The following is a 26322-nucleotide window of genomic DNA, read 5'->3' as shown; positions in this document are numbered from 1 at the left end:
GGTGACATCAAACTATTCTTTTAAAGCAGTGAAAATTTTCAGAGAATACAGATAAAGAGAACCATTAGCACAACCCCCAAATCCAACCCTCTAGAATCTTCTATACAAACTGCATTGTCATTGATCAGGATAAGCAAGGCTCTTATAAATAAACAGAGGTAGCATTAGAAATTCTGAAATGCACAATTCGTAGAACCTTAACTATTTTTCTCCTACCTGTCAAGCGACCGACTGTTGAACTCTTGAGTCTGAGATCCAGAAGGCAAGTAAAGATCCATGCCTTCTTCTCCTAAAGGACGCGGAGATGAAGTTGGAAGATATACAGCTGTCCAGAGATGCAATGCACGCACATGGCATACTGGATGCAGCACCTTGACATCAAAGATGAAGGAAAGCAGATTCAGGAAGAGGAGGAGAAAAACCAGCAAAAGCCAAGAGTCTGGTAGCTCGTGAAGGTGCACCTCTAACTAATAATTTATATGTTCTACAATTGCAGTTGTCTATCTAACTAAAAGATACAGAGGAACCACTGGATCTTCTTCCATTTTCAAAGAAACAATGGGGGGGGGGGGGGGACAAAAGCTTCACAAAGCCCAGCTATGCCAGAAGGAGGCAGAACTCAAAGTGAAGTGGCGCTCGCAGTAAGGACTGTTACAAAATCTTTAATCCTGTATGTGGGAAAAGAAAACTGTATTTGGCCTTCTGTCCCCCATTGTATGAAAAATTTTCCCTCGTCAACCTGCACAAATGGGAATTTTACTTACTTGCTCGTTAGCAGGCATGTAGAGCAGATTGTGGAAATTTTTGTTACCAGCTCTCAAAAGGGACCAAACTGAGCAGGTGCGTTTGGCAATGTTGTGCAGCTCACGTTCACAGGGGCTGTTTCCAAGGAAGGTCCCATAAAGGCAGGAATATGTGTGTTGGACTAACTTTACCTGCAAGTAAAAGAGAAATTAAGGGATTGGAGAGAATTTTCACAAGAGCCCATGTTGGAGGCAGCTTATTGATATAGTGCTGCTTTAACAACAATGCAGTGCACTATGTCAAGCCTTTACAAAGGGTAAGCAGAAGTCCCCAACAATAAAAATATAAAATAATTACAATTTGGATTTGGTTAAATGTTCCCAAAGCCGAGACTCATAGGTTTTTCTCTTAGCTTGGTTAGACACAAAAAGCATTTTAAACAAAACAAAACTCCATAATATACTATTTTTTTCTGGTTTCTTTTACTCTTCACAGTGTGATTAAATGGGTTGTATCTGCTAACTAACAGGTGAAAACCAAGATAGTACAAGGTTATCTGCCTTGCTCTGTATGAAATGTATGCATTTTTATAAACAGCTTTTTCTCTTTATTAGAGAAATAAAGTGCAATATGTTAGCACCCAGATTATAGAACAGCATTTAGTAGCACTTTTAGAAAAATCAATTTTGAATAATAATTCAGTTGAAAGGGAAATGAGTGCTTTTTTCAAAGGCTTCACATTTTATCTTTACAACAGAGATTTATCACAGTAATTCAACTAGAGTGGACAGTCAAAAGGAAAAATGACACCATAAGAACCATAATCACTTTTGCTTTAGAAACATCAAGCTGTCATTGAACACTGATCTATCTTGGTATTGAAATGTATATCCTCTGCTAACACTTGGCCTTACCAAGAAAGCTTCATTAAATTCAAAGAGACAGGGAAACTGCTTGAGCAGCTGGTGAACAGAATCCAGCCACTGTAAAAACACTGGACACTGTTCGTTCTGATCTTCTGCCTTTTCCTGGTGTCCACATCGATCTCCAAATTTATGGCCAAAATCCAGCCAATCTGATTCAACCAGCACCTGGAAACCCTGGCAATAAAAGGAGATAATTTCAGCACTATAGATTTTCTGAGTAGGCTGCAGTTAAAAAAAGGTAATTCCATAGCTGCCAACATTATTCACCTGTTCTCAAATCATTTGTGGATGTATCATAGCATCTTTAGTTCTTCTTCCTTATTTTCCTGCCCTTGCTTTCATGATATTGCCATCTATAGTGTTTTATTCCTCCAGTTCATCAACTAGGCTTCAGTAGGGAAGCTTCTGCCCAGCTTTGGTTACTGCACAGCTGCCACCCTTTCTGGAACAGGATATTTTATTGATAGTAACCTCAACATCTTGCCCCCACCTCCTTGAAATTAAACCAGTACAATGACAGTACTAGTTCGGTGACAGTACAGTACACTCTATTTGGGACTCCCTTTGAAAATTCAACAAAAATGCAGTTACTTGCAGCTGCTTAGTTTCTGGTAAGCCAATGCAGTAACATCATTTTTTGGGGATGGGTATTGTATTGACTTATCATTAGGGTTTGAGGACAGTTCAAATGCTGGTGTTAATTTATAAAGTTTTAAATAGGGTTGGCTATCTGCAACCTTGGAGACTATTTTCTCTGTACTGAATCATAGGGGTTGCTTCAGCTCTCCTCCCACTAAAAGCAGAGAGGAATAGGAGATAACTCTCCTGCCATTATTGAACAGCTCGCCCTCGGACCATAGACATAGAGTACTGTGCAAAAGTTTTAGGCAGGTGTGAAAAAATGCTGTAAACAAAGAATGCTTTCAAAAATGGAAGTGTTAAATATTTATGTTCATAAATGAACAAAATGCAGTGAATGAACAAAAGAGAAATCTAAATCAAATCAATATTTAGTGTGACCACACTTTGCCTTCAAAACAGCAGCAATTCTAGTACACTTGCACACAGGTTTTGAAGGAACTTGGCTGGTAGGTTGTTCCAAACATCTTGGAGAACTAACCACAGATCTTCTGTGGATGTAGGTTTTCTCACATCCTTCTGTCTCTTTATGTAATCCCAGACACACTTGATGATGTTGAGATCAGGGCTCTGTGGGGGCCATGCCATCCCTTCCAGTACTTCTTGTTCTTCTTTACGCTGAAGATAGTTCTTAATGACTTTGGCTGTATGTTTGGGGTCATTGTCCTGCTGCAGAATAAATTTGGGGCCAATCATACGCCTCCTTGATGGTACTGCATGATGGATAAATATCTGCCTGTATTTCTCACATTGAGACCACCATTAATACTGACCAAATCTCCAACTCCCTTTGCAGAAATGCAGCCCCAAACATTTAAGAAACCTCCACCATGCTTCACTGTTGCCTGCAGACACTCATTATTGTACCACTCTCCAGCCCTTTGATGAACACACTGCCTTCTGCTACAGCCAAATATTTCAAAGTTTGACTCATCAGTCCAGAGCACTTGCTGCCATTTTTCTGCACCCCAGTTCCTATGTTTTTGAGCATACTTTAGTCGCTTGGCCTTGTTGGAGGTATGGCTTGTTGGCTGCAACTCTTCCATGAAGATCACTTCTGGCCAGTCTTCTCCGGACAGGAGATGGGCGTACCTGGGTTTCTGCCAGTTCTGAGCTGATGGCACTGCTGGACATCTTCCGATTTCAAAGGGTAATAAGCTTGATGTGTCCTTCATCTGCTGCACTAAGTTTCCTTGGCTGACCACTGCGTCTACGATCCTCAACGTTGCCCATTTCTTTGTGCTTCTTCAAAAGAGCTTGAACAGCACATCTTGAAACCCCAGTCTGCTTTGAAATCTTTGTCTGGGAGAGACCTTGTTGATGCAGTATAACTACCTTGTGTCTTGTTGCTGTGCTCAATCTTGCCATGGCATGAAACTGTCTTTCACAACCTCACCTTGGTAGCAGAGTTTGGCTGTTCCTCACCCAGTTTTACCCCTCCTACACAGCTGTTTCTGTGTCAGTTCATGGCTGGGTGTCAACCTACGTGTGACATTGATGATCATTAGCACCTTTTTGGTATAATTGGTTGATCATACACTTGACTATACTCCTACAAAATCCCTGACTTTGTGCAAGTGTATCTATGAGAATGGATGCTGGTTTGAAGGCAAAAAGATAGTAACACCAAATATTGATTTGATTTAGATTTTTCTTTTGTTTGCTCACTTTGCATTTTGAAAATTGACAAAAATAAACAATCATTATTTATATTTCTGAAAGCATGCTTTGTTTACAGCATTTTTTCACATCTGCCTAAAACTTTTGCACAGTACTGTACTTTGGAAGCCATAACATCTAAATGACACTGGATGCATCATGAATTATGACATACTGTAGGTATATTCTTTTATCAGGATGCATGCAATAGTATTTGCCTCCTCCCTGGCTACTTTGCCCTACCACTGGAGATGCCCAAGTCTTGGGAGGCCTGGATGATTTCCAGACTGTCCATTTTCAAGAATGGATACGTTCCTTTATCTTCCTTTTGTCAATTTAATATCAAGCCATAGGGGGATCTTTTTTGTCAAGAACTAGAATTCCTTATCACTGTCAGGGGATGCATGCCAATGATAGGTGAGTTACATACCAACTGTACCGTAAGAGCTCAAGCCAAAATGTAGTGAGACTTCTCTTTTCAATCCACATTTCTTACTCCCACTAAGTAAACTAAAAAAATCTATTAAATACAGCATTTTCTTTCCATGGTGACATCTAACCATATGTCAATGGGAAGCACATAGGGAGGAGCATAAAGACAATGCTAGTGCTCCAATTTATATTTCCCAGCAGCTGATATCAAAAGACATATGATTTCCATTACCAGCTATCATTAAAGATTAATCGTGGCTAGGTTTTCCAGGACATAACTGTATCTTTACTATGAACAGAACATATACTGATCTCATCTACTGAATTCTAAATTATCTTTGGAATCTTGTATCATTTACCTATTGCATTTGCTAATTGATTTCTTGCAGAAACTTTTAAAATCAGGCTGTGACTGAATGGAATTAGCTTTAAGGCTACAAACTGCCCATTCCTGCTTTTTAAGCTACGACAAACACTATATAAATAACAAAATCATGTGTAAATGTATCCACGTATGGCATGTATTGTTAGTCTTGACTGATTGAATCTTGAAATAAAAACACAGGCTTATCCCAAACCAAAGAAAAAATAAGACAAATGTCTATTGTCTCCCACTGCAGATCAGTCAGACAAAAAGATGAAAAAAGATGCTTTGCTTTAGGCAATTCTGTACAGCATCTCCCATGTAAGTTAAAATTCTCCTAAAAGTTATTTCTTCTTCTGAGCTGCTAACACAACTGAAGCAGAATACCTCCATAGTTCTATAATAGGGATCCAGAAGAATCTTTGCCAAGGCAACAATCTGAGGGGTCCTGTCCCAACCATCAGAGCAGTGAACCAACACAGGGCGTCCTTCTCGGTCAACAGCATTTGAGACCAGCACAGCTGCCTTCAGCATGATGGACAGATGCTGTAGCCACTTGGTGCTCTCTAGTGCTGATAGCCAGCTGAAATGGATCAATGAAAGAAAATGCATAAAGATTATGGCCAATATAAATATTTTTTTAAGTGCTGGAAACAAGAAACCCAAATCCAGCTTGTGCCAGATAGAAAGTTTTCACTGAGAAAAGGGATGTGCAAAATGTTTTAAAGTCAAAATGTTAGTTTACCGATTCTGGAATGTTGCATGTTTAAAACAGCTTTACTTCAAATTCAAAAGTTTCTAAACTATTGAAACATTTAAAACACTTTGCTAACTGTACATTGATGGTGTGCACATAAAAATATTTTTGTTTCACTGTGTTGAACCTGCCCTTAATCAATTTAACTTAGTGATCTAGTGCTGTGAAAGACCAAAGGAAAAAAAGTCCCCCCTGTAGCCAAATTTCCCATATTATTTGCAGTTATACAAATATCTTCGATAATTTTTCTCTATCAGAATAATTATGTATCCCCCACATATAAACCTAAGGAAAAACAAAAGAATTATACAGCAATGAAGAGATCACTCTGCACAGGATAAATCTTCAAAGCATACCTCTTTTCTTTCAGTTCTGGCAGAAAGAAAATCTGTGTTTTATAATCCTTCAGTTAATGGAATTCCACAAAGAACGTAGCTATTTGACAAATGCTACTTGGAACTTACTTGCTAGGATCTGGCATCTGACTGCATACTGCCCTCAGGTACTGGAAGCTATTACGGATGGAATGAATGTTAGCCATACCCATGAACACCACTTCACAGTTAGGGTAATATTCTGAAAAATGTCAAATAGAAGGAAACAATTAGTTGGAAAGTTAAATAAGCCTATCTATCACATAAAATATCTTCACCCATAATCCTCTTTAATGGGAATAATTAATACTGACCTATCCATTAGGAATCACCAGTATGATTATGGTATGTATATTGGAAAGGGTACCTTGTGATTTAAATTCCATACAGACTCAATAACTTTATTGTTTCAAGTGAGTTGTAGTTTCCAATACATCCTGTGGATTTTTATAATTCAATGGCTCCACTTTAGTCAAACGAGCCTTCTAAAAGCTCAAGAAGTTGGGATGGGAGTAAAAGTAGAACCTTGGCGGGGAAGGTGCTCAAAAATAGGTTTTGTTTGCTTATGCACTCTTTGTAAGGAGGATGCAACAGTGAATAGGTTGCCTAAGAAAGCCAGAAGAACATCATGCTTATACCTTCACATTCACAGCCTCCTCCTTTGGCTCTGTTGGCAACCGCTGCAGTGTAGGACCGAGCATCTAAAATCAGCAGTTTCTGAGGTGTTGCTGAATTCTCTACACTTGAACATGCAGTCAATGATGAATCTGCAAAAGGTTAAATAGGAATTTCTCATTTCTTAAACACATAAACAGTTTGATCAACAACACATAATTCAGAATGCTGAGATCAGCTGAGGTCACAAAATCTGGTTACAACATACATTGTGATCCATCCAAAAAGTACAAAAAACTTTCTGTGAAATATACGTATATATGAATGTATTTTATCCAGACTGATAGGCATTACAAATGAGATTTATATTAAGTATTGCCATGAAAAATTCATCAAATTCTGTCGAAGGCAAGGTAGCATTTGTGTAGCAATGGAAATTAGAATTGAAATAGAATTGGCTTACTTACCAAATCCTGCATCGCAGGCCTCATTTCCATCACTAAGCCCAGACGGTGGGGTCCCTCCAGCAAGCCTCTGTCCAGGGTTCAAGGCACAGGCTTTGGCAATGGAAGTTACCAGATATTCATCATCTGCATTGCGCCAACCCCACCAACTGATCTCAGGTTGACTGCAGCGTGCAATCACAGCCCCATTACGCAAATGCCTAAAAAAGAAATTGAGTCTTATTAATCTTAGAATGCGAAGTGTTTCACAAGTCCCAGTTTGACTGAAAAGCCAAATGCTCCTTTCATAATGGAGAAGAAGCACCAAGTATATGCATATAATAATAGATTGAGATGAGGGGTCCTTGGTTGTTTTCTTGCAGACGTTTCTTTAACCAAATTAGGGGGTATGAAATGTCTGCAAGAAAACAACCAGGCTCAAAGAGTACCAAGGACTCCTCATTTCAACCCTGAGCTACATTCTCCTTTATTAGATTAAGGAGAGGCTTGGGGAAATTTTGACTGGAGAGCCAATTTAAGAGAAAGCAATATTCCTGATCCTCAAGAGCTGCTTAAATGTAACTCCTATCATCATCATTGTAATACATCCAGAAGACACAAGTTGAACTAGGAGATTTCAGATACAATAGTAGATGCAATGAGCAAGTATGCATAATATTTTTGGCTAATGAAGGGACATGCAAGAAACGGTGATTTGAAGTCACACACACAAAAAGGATTTTCTTAGCTTAGTAGTACCTGTATAGGAAGGAGGAGTATTAGGTATATTTTCCACCTCTAATTATTTACAAAATATAATAAAGATGAGTGAATGAATGAATGAATAAATAAATAAATAAATAAGTGAAAAATCTCTGAGATAAGTAGGCAGGCACCAAATTGTGCTTTATATAATGTATTATCTGATACATTCTCATTTAAATCTTCATGATCTATCATAAAATGATATTATAGTTTCAATAATGGAATCATTTAATGCAGAAGTGTCAAACTCAAGGCCCGCGTGCCGGATCCAGCCCACAAGGGTGCTTAGATCTGATCTGCGGGCCTGCCCTGGAAACTGCAAAGAATCAGTGAAAAAGGAACTCAGGAGGGCCACATGCTGCAAGAAACCATCACAGCTGAAAACCAAGCCTGGGGTTGTGGTGGAGCCCCCAACATGTGTGACATCAAGCTGGCCACATCCACCGTAGCCATGCCCACCCAGCCCTTAAGGTCAAATGGAATAGTGTCAATAATGGAATCTTAAAGAAGAACTTGGCTACAATTAAACAAAAATTAGAAGAAAGAATACTTTATCACTAGAGTATTAGAAAAAATAACCTAGTGATAAGATTTCAGTTGACACATAAGTCTTTGCACGGCCATCTTACAAGACATGAGTTTTGTACCTATAAACAACCACTGGAATCCTCTTCCAAGATCTAAAAGAAGCTACATTCTCCAGTTCCTTGTCAGTGATCCAAACAGGAACCAAAAGTTTCTGTGGGTAGCTTGTACATAACCTAAGGAGGAAAAACTAATGATCAGAAATTGCTTATGGGGCAGGGGGCAAGAATAAAAAAACAAGATCAAATTCTAGTTCGTATGAATTAACTAATTAATATTTTTGATATTTTCAAGTTTTCTTTCTTTTACATAAATAGATAAGATGACAGATGATCTTAGTTCATCTATAATAGTGTTTCTCAATGCTGGCAATTTGAAGATGGGTTGACTTTAACTCTCAGAATTCCCCAGCCAGCCACTGATCTATAATCATACAAAAGCAACAAATACAATTTTGTACTAATATTAATCTAAACTGCAGATCTGATGTTCTTTTGGATGGACATAGGAAACTTCAAAGTTCACATTATTGGTGACATTATGACTGAAAACTGTTAGAATCTCAATAAACATAATAATGATAAGAGCAACACCAATTTTAATTTGACTCAAGGCGCCAAGGATAGAATGACAAGCAACAATAGATAAGAGTCCCTCCTTTCAGACATGCAATGTGATGAGGGCATGGGAATAAAAAGACGTTCTTGGGATACGTTTGCGAGGTACAAGTGGGAAAAGGGTAATAACATGTAAAATAACAATGAATGCTATTTTTGTTTTCGTAAGATAGATATTTTAAAATTATATTAGCTTGAGCTCCTTTGCATGTTGTCTAGCTATAACATTATACTGTTACATCCTAGCATTTACAAGACAGAGGATATAATTCTGTTGATAACCACCACCACCACCCTTTTCAGTTATCTGGTAAATTTAGAGGCTCACTTGTAGTTGTTGTTGATGTCAGAAACCCTCCACACGTTCTGCAAGTCAAAGCCCATTCGAGCTAGTTCCATTTCAAACCGATATTTCACATGGTCTCCTGCAAAACAAACAGTAGCTAACAATAATCAACAACAATCAATTCTGTCAGAAATTATTACAAAATAACTCAACATATCTCTGTATTACAATATCAGACTAGGAATTGATAGAATTGGTTGCATAACTAACTCTGGACAGTGGCTTTCAAGAGGCTTGGATCTGTAGCTGTAGATGCAACCATATGTCATATCCTGATGTAACTCGTAAAAGCTTACCTGGGCGGCAAAGGTGGGCATGCTGATCTTCCTCATCAGTACAAACTCCTAAGCACCAGGCATGATAAGCAAATGCAAATAGATCTTCTAGTTTGGTGGGGCGTGCAATGGCTCGGCTCAGCCTTTTCAACCATTCCTGGCATTGCTTAAACGTAGAGAAATGGCACCTACATGAACAGAAGTACACATGTATACATTCAGTGCCTAGGAAAGATGGTCTGACAAGGGAATTTCAGGTAAACTCCTGAGGGGAAAGGGAAGGGAAAACAACCTATTGAAAAATAAAAATGCTAGGGACTCCCTGACACAAAGGACTGCAGTGCTACTTAAATCACTTTAAAAACTTAGCAACGATCAGTAACATAAAAATAAAAGACTTTTACAAAGAAGAACTATTAATCGCTATCCACTGTGGCAAAAACGGAGCCTTTGCTTATGTATATTTTCCAAGACTCTTAGCTGTCCACTTCTGGAAAGCAAACAGATTAAAGAACTTTACTTCATGATGGCAGTTTTTATGTTTAGAATGACAGGAACCTGGCAGCATCATGGTTCAGAGCAGAGGTAAAAAAGTTGTGGCATCCCAGTTTGTTGCTGGATTACATTTTCCACCAACAGTTATGATGGCATAGGTTGTCAGAAGCTGAAAATCAAAAACATCTGCAGGCCGCATGTTATCCATCTCTAGTTTGAGCGAATCACATTTACTGACTCTCACCAAACTTTAAGAGTAGGATGTTATTAGACATCTCCTACCTGACTACTTTGGAATCTTTGCAGACAATATGGAGCTGGAACATATCCCGACTCTCCACGCTTTCCATCATTCTCAAAGGCACCTAAAAACAAAGGCAAGGGATGAATGAACAGGTATATAGACACTCAAATAGACAATAAGCTAACCATGTATCTTATCAGGTATTCTAATAGTATTATGGAAACAGCAATATTCAATGTAAGTTATAGTCGGAGAAGGAATAAACTCAATTTGGGCATGTACCAGATTTCCTGAGTAATGCAGGAATAGTTTTGAAGAGACATCAAGGCAATTTCTAACTTTTCATCTTTTTCATATGAACTTTCACTAACAACTAACCATGTCCATCAATTGCACCCTCACCTGGATTGGGAGGTCATTCAGAGTCACAGAGGATTTGCTTAGATGGGCCTGTCCTTAAAAACCACTCAGAAGCACAAAAGTGTCAACTATTCCTAAATGCAACAGCACAGGCAATTATGGGGACAGTTCATAAGAGCCCTTATAACACTTTTGTTCTATAACTGACTAGTTACCAGAAAGCTTCTGGGTACAACTCAATGTGATGATTATTACTTACAAAGCCCATAGCACAGAGAACTGGTTATCTAAAGGACTATCTGCCTTCTGTGGCTTTGATATGGCCTGTATGATTTGGCAGAGTTGACATGTTCCAGGTCCTATCCATTAAGTAGTGTCATGAGGGAGGTAAGGAGGTAAGGGGATAGATTAAATTGTCCAATGTAGGGTAAAAAAAGAAATAGCCAATGAATATCGGAAATGTATGAATCTCAGTGCAATTAGAAACCATGCTTTATGATTGAATATGCACAGCTTACTTCTTTCAAAGCACACAGCAATCTGAAGCTACAGCTTTCCCATAAACAAAGCAAAGATCATGCTAGGAGTTTGCCTTCATGAAGACAATTCTTGCTTAAAGAAATAATTCCTTAACCCAAATTGACAAATATTTTCTTTTAAACATTTTGCAAGGCATGGTGGTATCTCACTTGAGATATCTGAAGCTGTCTGATCAAGAAAGCTAAAGGACAGGGCAGGGATCCCCAACCCCTGGGCCTTAGTCCATTTGAAACTGGGCTGCACAAGAGATGGATGAGTGGCAAGTGCTTGTGCTTGCCCACGCGCATACCACTCACACCAAACCATCCTCCCCCCCCCTCCCAAGTTACGAAGCTGGAAAGGTTGGGGTCCACTGGGACAGGGGACTCTTCAAGTTTGCTTTGCAGCTTAGCAAGAAGATGAGCTACATAATTTCTTTCAAAGAAAAAAAAAGATTAACACAGGAAACTATCAGCTCTGCTAGAAATAATCACAAAATATATTAAGAAGACTTACATTGATTACAGAGTCCTTAAACTTGATATGGAGCCGGTAGTTAGAGATGGCAATGATGGCATCACTTGCATGGCCCAGATATTCCACACCCTCTCCTTGTAGCACAGTAAATGGAACCTAGAAAAGGGAAACTCACACTTTAAAGTAGTTGCCAATTAACCAGTCAAGATTACGGAAATATAGTATATCTCTACATAACCAATGGAATGCTCCGTTCAGAAAGAGATAGGATTACCTGTAAAGGCTACAGTGGGAACCTGAAAAACATCCTAGATGAAGGTTAATGGCAAACAATTTCTCTACTTCTACAAAGACAATTACATGGTGATTTTTATCTGATCCCCAGGACTAGTACTTAAGTTGAGAAATGACTTTAATTTAGGAAATTGGTTTTGCTTTAATGTTTTGTACTTTAATCTTCTCTCTTAGCTCACATTTTTTAGATTATGATTTTGAAATATTTTGTGAACTGTCCTGGGAATGTTTTTATTTTGAAGAAAGATATTGTACCCTATTTATATCATTTAAATAAGTAGCATTTCTGGTCAAAAGCATTGTCACTGGCACCTTATTAGGAAGCATATAGAGAATGACATCATCTATTTGGAAATGACTGGAACAAGTAAGAAATACTATAATAAGAAAATCCTAAGAGATCTATATCATGAAGAATGATTCCAGCTCTATTATGTATTTATAGTGCAAATGGATGCACAGCAGTTAAAACTTGTGATGTATGCACCCTTCATAAAAATAAAATTAAGAAGTAAAGTACTTTCATTTCTCCTGAGTTCTAAAATAATCTATGTGGACATATTCTAAAGTGACATCAATAATTAATTGTTTGAAAGGGCTTTGTTGTTGGTCTGCACTGCATTTGAATTGAACTAAAAAGAAACTTTTTTCCAACTTTAATATTAAAGGGATGTCTTTCCTATTGGTTAAACATGTTTTTATTTGTTTTTTATTGAACAACTAGAAAATTTAACACATCCAGTGTTGAACAGCGGTCAGAATATTCCCGCAAGACTGGAGTGCAATTCAGCCTATGCTGCTTCACAGAAAAATACATCCAGGGAAAAAACAAAAAACCCTCCCAAACAACATTGAGTGCATATATGCATTATATATTCAAACATGTGCTGAGTTACTGAGAAATTATATGTTTAATACATCCAAAAGGAAACAGGGTAGCAACATTTACAAAAACCAGGGCATAGTTTTCATACATCAATTAAAAAAAACTTGTTCTATCTATTTCACCCATGGTCGAATATACAGATCTAATAAAAGACATTATTTAGTTTTTCAGTGTTTTGTGATAATAAAAGTGAAAACGAACTAGAGGAATTGTATCATTTTATATGCTTTAGAAAATAAGCCAATAAAAAAGTTCTTGGGAAAGACTGCTGGGTGATTTTCCTGAATTCTTCATACATTTTTAGACAGAAGGACTGACTTACTGCACAATGTATACTAATTTACTTAAAACTCATCCAAAAAATTTTTTTCCTAGGGTCCAGGGCAAAATTCACGCCCCCCTCCAAATTATCACTGAGAATATATGCTCAATAATGGTAATAATGAAATTCTCCATCTGTTTGAAATTCAATAGTACCATATTTATGCAGAATTCAATTACCGGTATTAGACCATTTTAAAATCAAGGTGGAAAAAACAACAACCAACTCTGTTAAGTGAATTAACATCCTTAAAACATCCTTATAAAACAAAGGAAACCAAGATACAACAGCTACAGTATGTGCAGATTAGCAGTTTGAAAAAGTAATTTAAAGAACAAAAAATATCTGGATATATACTAATCAATCTAGAAAGCTATGTTTCAACACTTGCATCCATCTAAAACACAGAAAATGAAAAGTTGGATTCTAATTTCTTTTAAAATCATTTGGTCAAACTACTGAGGGATTGTTAAACTAATATCTTGGGAAGCCTAAGAGCTCATCCTCCATCACACTTATCAAAGCTTTTCAAGGGACATGTTCTCATGATATTAAGTCACACACATACCCCAGCCTTCTGTGAAGGCAGTCTAGAGTTGCCCTTAGTTATTCGGCTGAAATAGTGCTTTCTCTCTTCTTGCAATCCAAAATTTGCCATATGAACAACCCAAGTTGCCTCAATAATAATATGGTGATAATATAATCAAAGAATGGGATCAGGGGTATCACATGAGGTGGGGCTTCAATTGCAATTGATGCTCTTGACCTCATCCCTATCTCTCCAGTAGATGCTCATGACTGGGATTAGTCCAACTTCTGTTAACCATTTATAGCTGCTGCAAGTATGTCCTCTCTCCATCTGGTTTCTAGGCATGGTTGTCTATATCCATTTTGAATTGGGCTGCAAAAGAGATTTGTGTACCTGGATGACTTCTTTTTCACTGTAATATCAATCACCCAGGAATTTAGTGCTCTTTTGGTGTTTGTGTTCTGTGTGTGTGTGTTTGTTTTCTGGAGATAATGGAGCAGAAAAAGTATCTGTCCCATACTATGCTGCTGCACATATACTTTAATATACTCTGACTTCAAAATCGGAAAACCATGGCGGAGTTTTTAAAATATATAGATCTGCATAAAAAAGACTTGAATGGCATTTGAACAACAATAAGTACTTGCAGTTACTGCTGTAAGCATACAGTGCATTCAGAAAGTACTCGGACCCCCTTCACTTTTGTCAATTTGTTATGCTGCAACCTGATTCTACAGCTGTAGAAATTCTTTTTTTTCTCATTGATCTGCACTCAATGACAAAGTGAAAATAGTATTTTAGAAATGTATGTAAATTCATTAAAAAGAAGTAACTGAAATATCACGTTGGCATTAAGTATTCAGACCCTTTGCAACAACACTTGAAATTTAGCTCCAGTGCCCATTTCTCTTGATCGTTGCTGACATGTTTTTATACCTTGATTGGAGGCAACCTGTGATAAATTAAATTGATTGGACATGATTTGGAAAGGCACACACTTCTCTGTAGAAGGCCTCACACAGCTGAAAATGCATACTGTAGCAGAGTAAAAGCCATGAGGTCAAAGGAACCGCCTGCAATGCTCAGACAGGACTATTGCAAGGCACAGATCTGGGGAAGGCTACAGTTAAATTTCTGCTGCATTGAAGATTCCTAAGAGCACAGTGACTACCATAATTCTCAAGTGGAAGAAGTTTGATACAACCAGGACTCTTCCAAGACCGGGTCGCCTGGTCAAACTGAGCAACTGGGGAGAAGGGCCTTAGTAAGAGAAGTGACCAAGAACCCAATGGTCACTCTGATTGAGTTCCAGAGATCCTGTGTGGAGGTGGGACAGAGTTCCAGAAGGACAACCATCACTGCAGCTCTCCACCGATCTGGGCTTTATAGCAGAGTGACTAGACAGAAGCCTCTCCTCAATGCAAAACACATGAAAGCCCACATGGAATTTGCAAAAAAGCACTGGAGTCTCAGGCTGTGAGGAACAAGATTCTCTAATTTGATGAAACCAAAATTGAACTCTTTGGCCTCAATTCTAAATGTTATGTCTGTCATATGTCATCACATGGCCAATATAATCTCAACAGTGAAGCATGGTGGTGGCGGCGGCAGCATCGTGCTGTGGGGGTATTTTTCAGCAGCAGGGACTGGCAGAGTAGTCAGGGTTGAGGGAAAGCTGAATGGAGCAAAGTACAGGGATATCTTCAATGAAAACCTTTCCCACAGCACTCAGGATCTCAGACTGAGCTGAAGGTTTACTTTCCAACATGACAACAATCCTAAGCATACAGCCAAGCCAGCACAGAAGTGGATTAGGGACAACTCTGAATGTCCTAGAATGGTCCATCCAGAGCCCTGACTTGAATCCTATTGAACATCTCTGGAGGTACCTGAAAATGACTGTCCACTGACAGTTGCCATTCTACCTGACTGAGCTTGAGAGGATTTGCAAGGAAGAATGGCAGAAAATCTTCCAATCCAAGTGTGCAAAGCTTGTCACATCATACCCCAAAAGACTCAAGGCTGTAATTGCTGCCAAAGCTGCTTCAATAAAGTATTAGTGAAGGGTCTGAATACTTATGCCAATGTGATATTTCAGTTTTTTTCTTTTTAATAAATTTATAGACATTTCTAAAATTCTGTTTTCACTTTATCATTACGGGGTACGGAGTGTAGATTAATGAGAAAAAAATGAAACAACTTTAGACTCAGACTGCAGCATAATAAGATTGACAAAAGTGAAGGGGGTCTGGATACTTTTTGAATGCACTGTATATTTTAGTCTCCTCAATTACCAACTGCATGGAAACATATATTTTTTGCATCTTTTGTCCCTACTTCAGACATCTGGTTTTGTTATACACCATTCCTTTGCTAGTGAAACCCAAGTAACTTACCTGTAAAGACTCTTCTTCTTTAATCAGTTCTTTATATGGGAACAAATCCTTAGCTTGGATGTATTCTAGACTGGGGGGGCCTTCTTCACCCTAAAAACCAAACAGAAAAACAAATGCTTAGAGATGCACATGGATCATTACCTGACAAAATATATCAAACATTTACGTATTTCTTTATGAATTCCATCTTTTTACTCAAGGTGTCACATAGTACTGTCTCAGGGAATTTTTGATTCATATATGATACATTGCATTTAGATATAGTGATTGATCAATACAAGTAGCCCTTGACTTACAACAGTTCACTTAGTGACCAGTCAAAGATACAAAGGCATTAAAAAAAGTGACACATGACCACTTTTCACACCTACAACTGCTACAGCAACCCCATGGCCATATGATCAAAATTCAGAGGCTTGGCAACTGACTCATATTTATGATGGTTGCCGTGTCTCAGGGTAATGTGATCCACCTTTTGTGATCTTTTGACAAGCAAAGTCAACAGGGAAGCCAGATTCATTTAACAACTGTGCTATTAATAACTGCTGTGATTCACATAACAACTGTGGCAAGAAAGGTCATAAAATGGGGCAAATTCACTTAACAAATGGTTTACTTAACAACAGAAATGTTGGGCTCTGTTGTGGTCGTAAGTCAAGGACTACCTGTAGTTTCCCAGTAAACTCATATGAATGAGGGTGGATATTAATCAGAATTCTTTATTTTGGGCCCATCTCCTAACCACTGCCCTTGAAGAGTGTCCGAAGACTTCAGTTAGTCCAGAACGCAGCCACGCGAGCGATCGTGGGTGCGCCTAGGTACACCCACGTTACACCTATTCTCCGCGAGCTGCATTGGCTGCCTATTGGTCTCCGGACACGCTTCAAGGTGCTAATTACCTCGTGAGTTATAAAGCCCTTCATGGCATCGGACCTGGGTACCTGAGAGACCGCCTCCTGCCAATTACCTCCCAAAGACCAATTCGATTGCACAGACTAGGCCTTCTCCAGATCCCATCTGCCAGCCAATGTCGGCTGGCGGCCCCCCGGGGGAGAGCCTTCTCTGTTGCAGCTCCGGCCCTCTGGAACGAGCTCCCTGTGGAGATACGGACCCTTACGACCCTCCAGGCCTTCCGTAAAGCTACTAAGTCCTGGCTGCTCTGGCAGGCCGGGCACTGTTGAAGTATCCAGCCCCACGGTAACTATGAATGTTGTTGTATTTTAAATTGTTGTTTGACTTATTTATTCCCTTTCCCCTTTTTATTGTAAGCCTCCCGGAGTCCTTCGGGAGTGGGCGGCATACAAGACTAATAAACATAACATAACAAACATAACACTACATCCCCACTACTCTCATATGCACAACCCACATATAGTGTTGATAAGATGTCTTGTATATATACATTCTCCAAGCACCCAATATCCATAAATACAATTTAATGCTTTTACTAAACATAATGTAGATGTACAATAAACCAGTTTGGGATTAAAGGCAAAAAAATATAATCATTCCTAATCAACAAGCAATTCCAACAATGTCCTTCTAGCTCCTTCTTATAATTAACTGGCCAGGGTTAACTTCACAAACATTCATGATGTACAGAAATGACATAGCGTAGTAATAGTAGCAGCAGCTACAACAGCAGTAACAACAATTTGGAAAAACAGCTAAATTTCTTTAGCTTACAGTGGAACTATTTCTGTATTTCTATTTTACAATTGGAACTTTCGGCCTAACCTCTACTTGGGAATGGGATCTTCTGATATTTTCCTACAAACTTAGGTTTCTGACCTAATCAAAGTCCACTGCAGTCTTCCAGTGATATTCTATTTTTTTAAAAAAAATATTTTTATTATAATTTCAACATCCATGCTTTTATTAACACATTTAAGCGATCCCATTCCAAGGATCTTTCAGAACTAGATTTATCACAAGGAAGTTATTTTAATAATCATAATTATAAGTGGATCCCTCAGGGATTATATTCAAAATGATCATCTAATCCATGTTCTTGTTTCCCATAATAATGAATCAAATACCTCTGAAAAGTCCCCATAGATCCTGAAAGTGAACATTATCAGTACTGTTAACAACAAATCACATTTTATCTGATTGTGAAGGTTTCACAAGGCTATAGAAGAGAGGTTGGTGAGACTAAATGGTTATTAAATGAACTAATTTGTTCTGTGGATAGATCCCATCACTTTTTCCGGTCTGGCAGAAATTTATCATTTTAATTTGTGCAAAGTAGGGATTTTTAAAATTCTAAACAATAAAGTTTCCTAACATTGCTCATATTTGCCCAGGAAAGCCCTTGGGCAGTTTCTTAGGCGAGATTGCATTTTTCTGTTTCAAATCAATTTTTTTCAGTATACGGAAGAAGCTCTTAAGTAAATAAGCTATAGCAGCTTTGCATGATTGGAAAATACCTAAAATTCTCGAACTAGCCCCAGGATTAGCCTGCATATTTTTTACATGATCATGATGGATAAAGATGAAGAATTTCTATGTTGTTAAAACTGTTTGGAAGAAAAAAATAGACTATTAAAGGATAAATATTCACCTCTAAAAAGAATATCAGAGAAATCAAGGCATTACACGTATTTGCAAATCATATTATCTGGATTTTCTTATAATGCCTGGTACCTTTTCTTAGAAAATACTAAGAGGAAAGTGGATTTAATCCTAGCTTTTGTTGATAGGACCAGCACTGAACTTATGCACTACACCAAAGAGACCGAGTTTCAGGGAGGGGGAGACAACAAGGAAAAATGTCTGTGTAAAAATATTGAGGCAGATGGATTATTAGTCTGAGCTGGTATAAAGTAGTTTTGTATGAGACCTTTCATCCTGATATATGTTTTTGTTGTAGATCATGCTGATATAGGTGGTCCAGTAACCTGAAATGTTCCTATATTTGTGTGTGGAACAGGAATGGTATTCCATTTTTCTTCATCTGATATAAGATTTTCATTGCCAGGTATAATCAACTGTTATCACTAAGAGCAGCATTAAGCCAGATATTAAAATAACGTTAAGTGCACAGATTAAAAAATGGTAAAGCTGTTGTGGAGCTAGCATAAAATGTTAGCTCATTATTAGATCCAAACATTTCCATTTGAAACTGGAGACACTATTTTCTGAAGTTGATAACTGAATGTATTTATATTTATTTATCTATCATATCTAATAACTACCCATCTCCCTCACATAGGGACTCTGGACAGTGTACAATAAAATATGAAAAGCATAAAAACAATATATAAAAGTTACAAGAAGAAAGAATGTTAAAATTAATGAAACAGCCCTAGTTATATGCTCCTCTGTGCGTCCCAAGAAAGCATGTGTTTTTATGCCTTTCTTGAAGGCTAGGAGAGTAAAATTAATTAGTGATATGGAGTTGCTTCCTGCTAATCCAATAATCACTTCTGCCCTCAGAAATCAATAAAGTATCAGTTCATCTAAATGTTTTTTTAAAAAAACCTTGAAAATGATACAATCCCTTGAAATTCAAGACTAAAACACCCATGTACATCAATTGTTCTAAATATTTCACAGGTTTCTTAATATTTCACATTAATATTTCACAATATCAATAAATTCACATTTAATTTAAAAAATATTAGCCATTTGAAACTGAGGAAAAAAAAGGACCAAATTAAAAAAATCAGGGAGAAAGCTGCTTTCAGTAACATATAATTAAAATTTAAGAGAGCGGTATATATTAAACAACTGTTATTTCTAGTCAAAAGTTATTTCTCCTATAAATAACTATCCAATATATCTTGCATACTGCTAGTGCAAATATACAACACACAGTATGTCAGGTAGCAATGGATGTGATTCAAGATGTTAGCACCTAACTCATGATAGGAATACTCTTAGCATAATGGATTGTGTATTAGATCTCAACATCTTGGTTGATCCCTAATATACAAATAAATAGATGCAAAGGCTAAGTACTTATTCTTATCATACCAGACTAATCTTATTGCATTCTTTGACAAAGTGACAAAATTAGTGGACCAGAGGAATGCTGTCGATATAGTTTGCTTGGATTTCAGTAAGGCATTTGATAAGGTAGACCATAATCTACCACTAGATAAAGTACAAGAATGTGGGTTGGACAGCATCATCACCAGATGGATTCGTAACTGGCTGACCAACCGCACTCAACGTGTAGTCCTCAATGGAACTGCATCTTCATGGAGGGAAGTATGCCATGGAGTACCCCAAGGTTCTGTTTTAGGCCCAGTACTCTTCAACATCTTCATCAATGATTTGGATGAGGGAATAAATGGGGAACTCATCAAATTTGCAGACGACACCAAGCTGGCAGGAATAGCCAACACTCCAGAAGACAGGCTTAAGATACAGAAGGATCTTGACACCAAGATGCCAAGGTGGCGCAGTGGTTAAATGCAGCACTGCAGGCTACTGCTAGATCAGCAGTTCAGCGGTTCAAATCTCACCGGCTCAGGGTTGACTCAGCCTTCCATCCTTCCGAGGTGGGTAAAATGAGGACCCAGATTGTTGGGGGCAATATGCTGACTCTCTGTAAACCGCTTAGAGAGGGCTGAAAGCCCTATGAAGCGGTATATAAGTCTACTGCTATTGCTATTGCTATTGACACACTTGAACATTGGGCACTATCTAATAAAATGAAATTCAATGGTGAAAAGAGTAAGGTTCTACATTTAGGCAAAAAATCCGAAATGCACAGGTACAGTATAGGTGATACCTTGCTCAATAGTAGTAACTGTGAAAGGGATCTTGGAGTTCTACTGGATAACCATTTAAGTATGAGCCAGCAGTGTGCAGCAGCTGCCAAAAAAGCCAACACAGTTCTAGGCTACATAAACAGAGGGATAGAATCAAGATCACATGAATACCACTTTATAATGCCTTGGTAAGGCCACACTTGGAATACTGCATTCAGTTTTGGTTGCCACAATGTAGAAAAGATGTAGAGTCTCTAGAAAGAGTACAGAGAAGAGCAACAAAGATGATTAGGGGACTGGAGACTAAAACATATGAAGAATGGTTGCAGGAACTATGTCTAGTTTAATGAAAAGAAGGACTAGGGGAAACACGATAGCAGTCTTCCAATATCTCAGGGGTTGCCACAAAGAAGAGGGAGTCAAACTATTCTCCAAGGCACCTGAGGGCAGAACAAGAAGCAATGGGTGGAAACTAATCAAGGAGAGAAACAACTTAGAACTGAGGAGAAATTTCCTGACAGTTAGAACAATTAATCAGTGGAACAGCACTTGCCTCCAAAAGTTGTGAATGCCCCAAAACTGGAAGTCTTTAAGAAGATGTTGGATAGCCATTTGTCTGAAACGGTATAAGGTTTCCTGCCTACGCAGGGGGTTGGACTAGAAGAACTCCAAGGTCCTTTCCAACTCTGCTATTGTATTGCATTACATTGCATTGCATTGTATTGTCATTCCCAATGACGTTACTAATAGGAGTCAGGCAGATATGCTCAGAAACATCCCATCATATAGGATGAAACTGCTAAAACTAATCTTAATCTACAACTATGTGTGTTCACACACACTTTATCATATTGGTCCTGGAAATATAAACATTGTAGGCTATGCCAAAGCTGCTACACAGACACAGATACACCCCTTCATAGATACCTGATGTCATTTTTCTCTCATCTAAATACGTACTCAATATTTTTTCCCATAAATAGCAAAGGTTTTCATATCTTAATTAAATTAACATTTGTCTATTATATTTCTCGATCCTGCTACTTACAGTAAATGAAACTAAACTGGCCTCCCATTTAGGCACTGACCAGATCCAGACCTATAAAGCCTGAGACCACACCTCCAGGGAAATCAGAGGGCACAGATCAGTCTTTTGCATCCATTCCCTTTTATTAACCTGTGTATATAGCACTTTTATTGATTATCGTGCCAATTGGACGGAGTGAATCATACAATGTCTGTCCTGCTTTTAACATTTGCGTCTGCTCTGTCACTGAACAAATGTTTCCCTACGGTTGCCCATTTAAACCTCTTTTCAGACACACTAGCAACGGATAGGTTCTGTGCATCTTGGGCACCGACACAATATCATCAAAGCTAGAATCTGGACAACTTTTCACCTATATGACATTGTAAACAGCTAACTAACCTTGAGAACCCTTATGCCTCCCAGCAAATATTCCCATGACTTCTCCAACAAACTCGTATTTTCAGATAAGTTCTATTCTTATTATGCTTCTTCCTCAAGTTTTTTTCTCAGTGGGTTCATGTCAGAATCCTAGCAGAATGTACTCTGGAGGCCAGAGGTTAGTAGAGCACCATGCTGAGTAACTGTACTGAGACATGCTGCCAAATGCTGCCTACTTTATGAGGCCAGCTTCAATTGGTATGAAGTAGGTATGAAATATGAAGCAGCATACTTTCCATCTTCCCTTATATCACAAAAGGATTTAATACATGCTAGCAAGCACAGTGGGGAATTCTAATAGGACGACCCAGGTCTCAGTAAACCTAAACCACCCCTTTGGCAGCTACATGGCTGTGATTCAATGAAGTACAAAGCAGCCAGAAAGTGGGAATCACAGGTTCTGTAGGTAGAATGTGAACCTGTTCTCAGCAGGCCAACATCAATATACTGGAATACAGTAATGCCCTAGATTATGAAAGCCAAACTTCTCCTTGTACATTTTGCTCAGAGAGTTTTCTTCAGTGAGATCACTGGAATAAATTTGGCAATCCCAACTGGAACGTGTAAGGTGACGATGAGGTATATATTCTGGGAATTATTCAAAAACAGAACAAGGATATCAACAAGAAGCAGGTAAAATGAAGATAAGGAAGAAGAATGGGGAAGAAAAGCCACTCCCCAAGCATTAGGAAGAGTCGTAAAAAGGGCCATATGTCTCCAGGCAGACAGTACGTTTTCTTCCTGGCTCCGCCGCTCCACCCCCATCCCAAAATATCAAATGCAGAGAGAAATGCAGTCTGAGAAGCAGCCTAGCATGCAGTCATTGGAGAGAAGAAAAGGGTGGGAAATGGGAACCTACTTACAAAGCAGTTCAGCATGGAACAGGAGACACGGGCCGGCAGAGTCATGGTCGTTTCCAAAGCAGCTTGCTGTGCCTGGGGCATGCAAGTGGCATTGCTTTCCCCTGTCCCCCTTGGCATCAATGGCTCAGGCAGACAGACTATGAGAAAAGCAACCTCCTAAGCACGGCTAGAGCATCTCTGTCGCCAGAGACGGGAGCAGGTGCGCTGGCTGCTTCAGCAGCTGCCGACAATGGAGGGGAGGGAAAGGCAGGAGAAGGAGGAGGAAGAGAGACTCCACCTCCCTCTGATGAAACCAAGATGAAGCTCTGCCATGCTAGGGGTTCCCTGACAGCAAACACAGAAAATGGAGTCATCACGTCAGCGACAGAGGAGAATTCATGGCTCTGCAATTCTCATTGTCCTCTATCGTGGGGCTACAGCACAAGACTGTTTGGTATGCAGCTTAGCAGCCAGGCAGCATGTGCAGGAATGTCTGGGAACAATAGCAGCCGCCACCTAGCTCAGTATATTACAGTAAGGGAAAGAAACAGTCAGGATTCAGCTTGGTGCTTATATTCCCACAGTAAGGATGGAAATCCTCCTGGCAGAGCTCTGCCAAAGGGACACAGGATCTGCCAGCTCTGCTGCATAGCTAGCTAGGCTGCAATCTCCTCTGGCCATGTGCCAAAAAATATACAGCTGACATCTCAGAAACGTCCCTAGTTCACAGAAAACCTGACACAATCTGAGAACTGTGTACACAAATTGTATATTTTCATTTTCAACATGTTCTCTGACCTATAGCTAAAGCTTTTCTGGGACATATACATTAAATAGACAAAATTAATTTTAAAATACTATAATACTTAAATTTTATTCTAAACTGGCTTTCAAAAGCTATGCCTCTGGTAGCTATAGGGGAAGGGGTTTCTTTGGGTTTGTTACAAAAGGACTACCAAGGTGATCTAAATCAGTCCCCTTATAATACAAAAATCCATCCTTGTACCACACTTGAGGTGTGGTCTGTCTGAAAATTCTAATTAAACAAAAAATACAGGAAGAAGCCCATCATTTTTGAAGACCAAGAGAAACTGCCAGTTTCTACAAACATACATAACCATCACATTATTGCTTTTCAAGGTAAGCAACATTGTATAGACTAGAGCATAGAAAAGGAGGAAGAAATAATAAGCCAAATAATTAAAAATAAATTTACAATTTTTCTATGCCTCCATCCTCCATTCAAGTAGTTTACAGATGTTAAAATAACAATAAAACAAAAATAGAGTTTACTTTTAAACAACGACCAGGCAATAAAAAACAGAAACACACAGACAAATGCACACACATTGGCAAACGTAATATATATGTACATGTATACAATCGGTCCCTCAAACCCTTCTGGAAAAGTCAAGCTTGTACTAGTTAGTTATATGAATCCCATTAGCTACATTTATTTATAGTTTTCATTCCTTTCCTTTGTAGAGTCATTTACTTTTGTATTCAATCCTTATTCTTTCAGCACTCATTCATTCCTGACCATATCTTTTCTTTCTTATCGCATACACTTAAATTTCCCATTGCATACAATTTATTTTGTTTTCTTAACACTCAATATGGGCTACGATATAACGAAATAGGAACTTTGAATTGAGGAAGAATATCCTTACACATAGCCATTTTCACTTATTTAGGCATTTATTCCTTGCAACAGAACACAATTAACTCACTATTTTTCAATCATAGTTTTCATATCTTAATATTCTTTATCCATTTTCCCATCTTATAAACATTTTACCAAAATATTCAAATTCATTCATTTGCTTTACTGTAGATTTTCATCATTTACTGTATATATAAGTTGCAATTACTCCAAGGCTCTGTTTTAGGGCCAGTACTCTTCAACATCTTCAGCAATAATCTGGACAAGGGGATAGATGGGGAACTTATCAAATTTGCAGATGACACCAAGCTGGCAGGAATAGCCAACACTCCAGAAGATAGGCTTAAGATACAGAAGGATCTTGACAGACTTGAACATTGGGCACTATCTAACAAAATGAAATTTAATGGTTCTAAATTACACCATTTTAAAAGTAAGGTTCTACATTTAGGCAAGAAAAACAAAAAGCATAGGTACAGTATATGTGGTAACTTGCTCAATAGTAGTAACTGTGAGAGGGATCTTGGGAGTCCTGGTGGACAATCATTTAGATATGAGCCAGCAGTGTGCAGTAGCTGCCAAGAAAGCCAACACAGTTTTAGGCTGCATACAATGTTCCCTCTAATTTTTTTTCAGTGTGTGCGAAAAAGTATAGTGTTTTAGCGGCACATTTTCATGCCTGAGCACCTGAATTTTTTTCACAGATGTTTCACAGAGCAATTGATTTATAGGATCCAAATTGGAATGGAGAAAAATGGTTTTGTGCATGCGTGCATGTGTGTTTGAGTGAGCGAGGGATCCGGTAAGGGAACTGCGCCTATTTAGAAAAGAAGGTAAATTATTGCAAACATGATCAGTCGAAGATAAGTATGGGGACAGGTTGGGCAGTAGAGGGGGAAGGGGAGAGAGAGAAAGTGATAAAAGAGTGGGAGAGAGGAAGAGACGAAGAAAAAAGAGGGGAGACAGAAAGAGCTAGAGAAGGAGAAAGTGACAGAAGAGTTGGAAAGAAGGAGAGAGAAAGAGAGAGAAATGAGAGAACATCTCATTTCAACCCTGAGGTGCAAGTACTCTCTTTAATTGGTAATTTTATTTGTCCATTTACTATCCAATACTCTCATTTCTCCTTAAGTTCATCAAGAATTCCCTTCTTTTCATTGAATTTATCACAATACCTTGAGAACAACTTTTTCAGCATAGCTTTACAGCTATTTAAAATATATAGTAATTTAGGTCAGGTTTTCAGAACATTACTATTTATGTCACCAAGTGCAAAGAAACAGAATTCAGAAAGTTGGCTTCCCTTTTTGTAATTGCCTACTGCCTGCTTAATTTTCTACCTACATTTTTGATAACTGATATTCACTGTTGACCCAAGAATCCCATCATTGAAAGAAACCCTCCCTATGAACTTTGTTGGGTTTCCATGGAATGAAGTTTGATCTTCTTCTCAACCATACAGTAGCATATTCTTTCTAAGGAGGATCTAATCAAGATAGTCCATAATTGCCTATCAATCTAACAGTATGGCGATTGACAATCTCTTTATATTTCAACTTTAACTCTTT

General features: G+C 38.4%; 1 protein-coding gene across 4 annotated transcripts in view; it reads right to left on the bottom strand.

The window, feature by feature from the left end:
• MTMR4 (myotubularin related protein 4) overlaps positions 1 to 26322 on the bottom strand; it is a 55226-nt gene that overhangs the window by 6431 nt on the left and 22473 nt on the right. For 3 of the 4 annotated variants that reach the window (XM_032215114.1, XM_032215115.1, XM_032215116.1), the window contains 13 exons: positions 16064 to 16153; positions 11676 to 11792; positions 10319 to 10401; positions 9563 to 9729; positions 9249 to 9345; positions 8366 to 8479; positions 6978 to 7174; positions 6534 to 6662; positions 5986 to 6097; positions 5152 to 5347; positions 1659 to 1844; positions 765 to 935; positions 217 to 371 (listed from right to left, as the gene is read on the bottom strand). In XM_032215114.1, the coding sequence (XP_032071005.1) occupies positions 217 to 371; positions 765 to 935; positions 1659 to 1844; positions 5152 to 5347; positions 5986 to 6097; positions 6534 to 6662; positions 6978 to 7174; positions 8366 to 8479; positions 9249 to 9345; positions 9563 to 9729; positions 10319 to 10401; positions 11676 to 11792; positions 16064 to 16153 (1814 nt within the window). Of the gene's footprint in view, positions 1 to 216; positions 372 to 764; positions 936 to 1658; positions 1845 to 5151; positions 5348 to 5985; positions 6098 to 6533; positions 6663 to 6977; positions 7175 to 8365; positions 8480 to 9248; positions 9346 to 9562; positions 9730 to 10318; positions 10402 to 11675; positions 11793 to 11910; positions 11965 to 16063; positions 16154 to 26322 lie in introns of those variants that run through there. The other variant, XM_032215117.1, reaches the window with a different exon arrangement.

This window comes from Thamnophis elegans, chromosome 4, assembly GCF_009769535.1.
Source record: "Thamnophis elegans isolate rThaEle1 chromosome 4, rThaEle1.pri, whole genome shotgun sequence".
NCBI lineage: Eukaryota > Metazoa > Chordata > Lepidosauria > Squamata > Colubridae > Thamnophis > Thamnophis elegans.
This window is presented reverse-complemented; position numbering and strand designations above follow the sequence as displayed.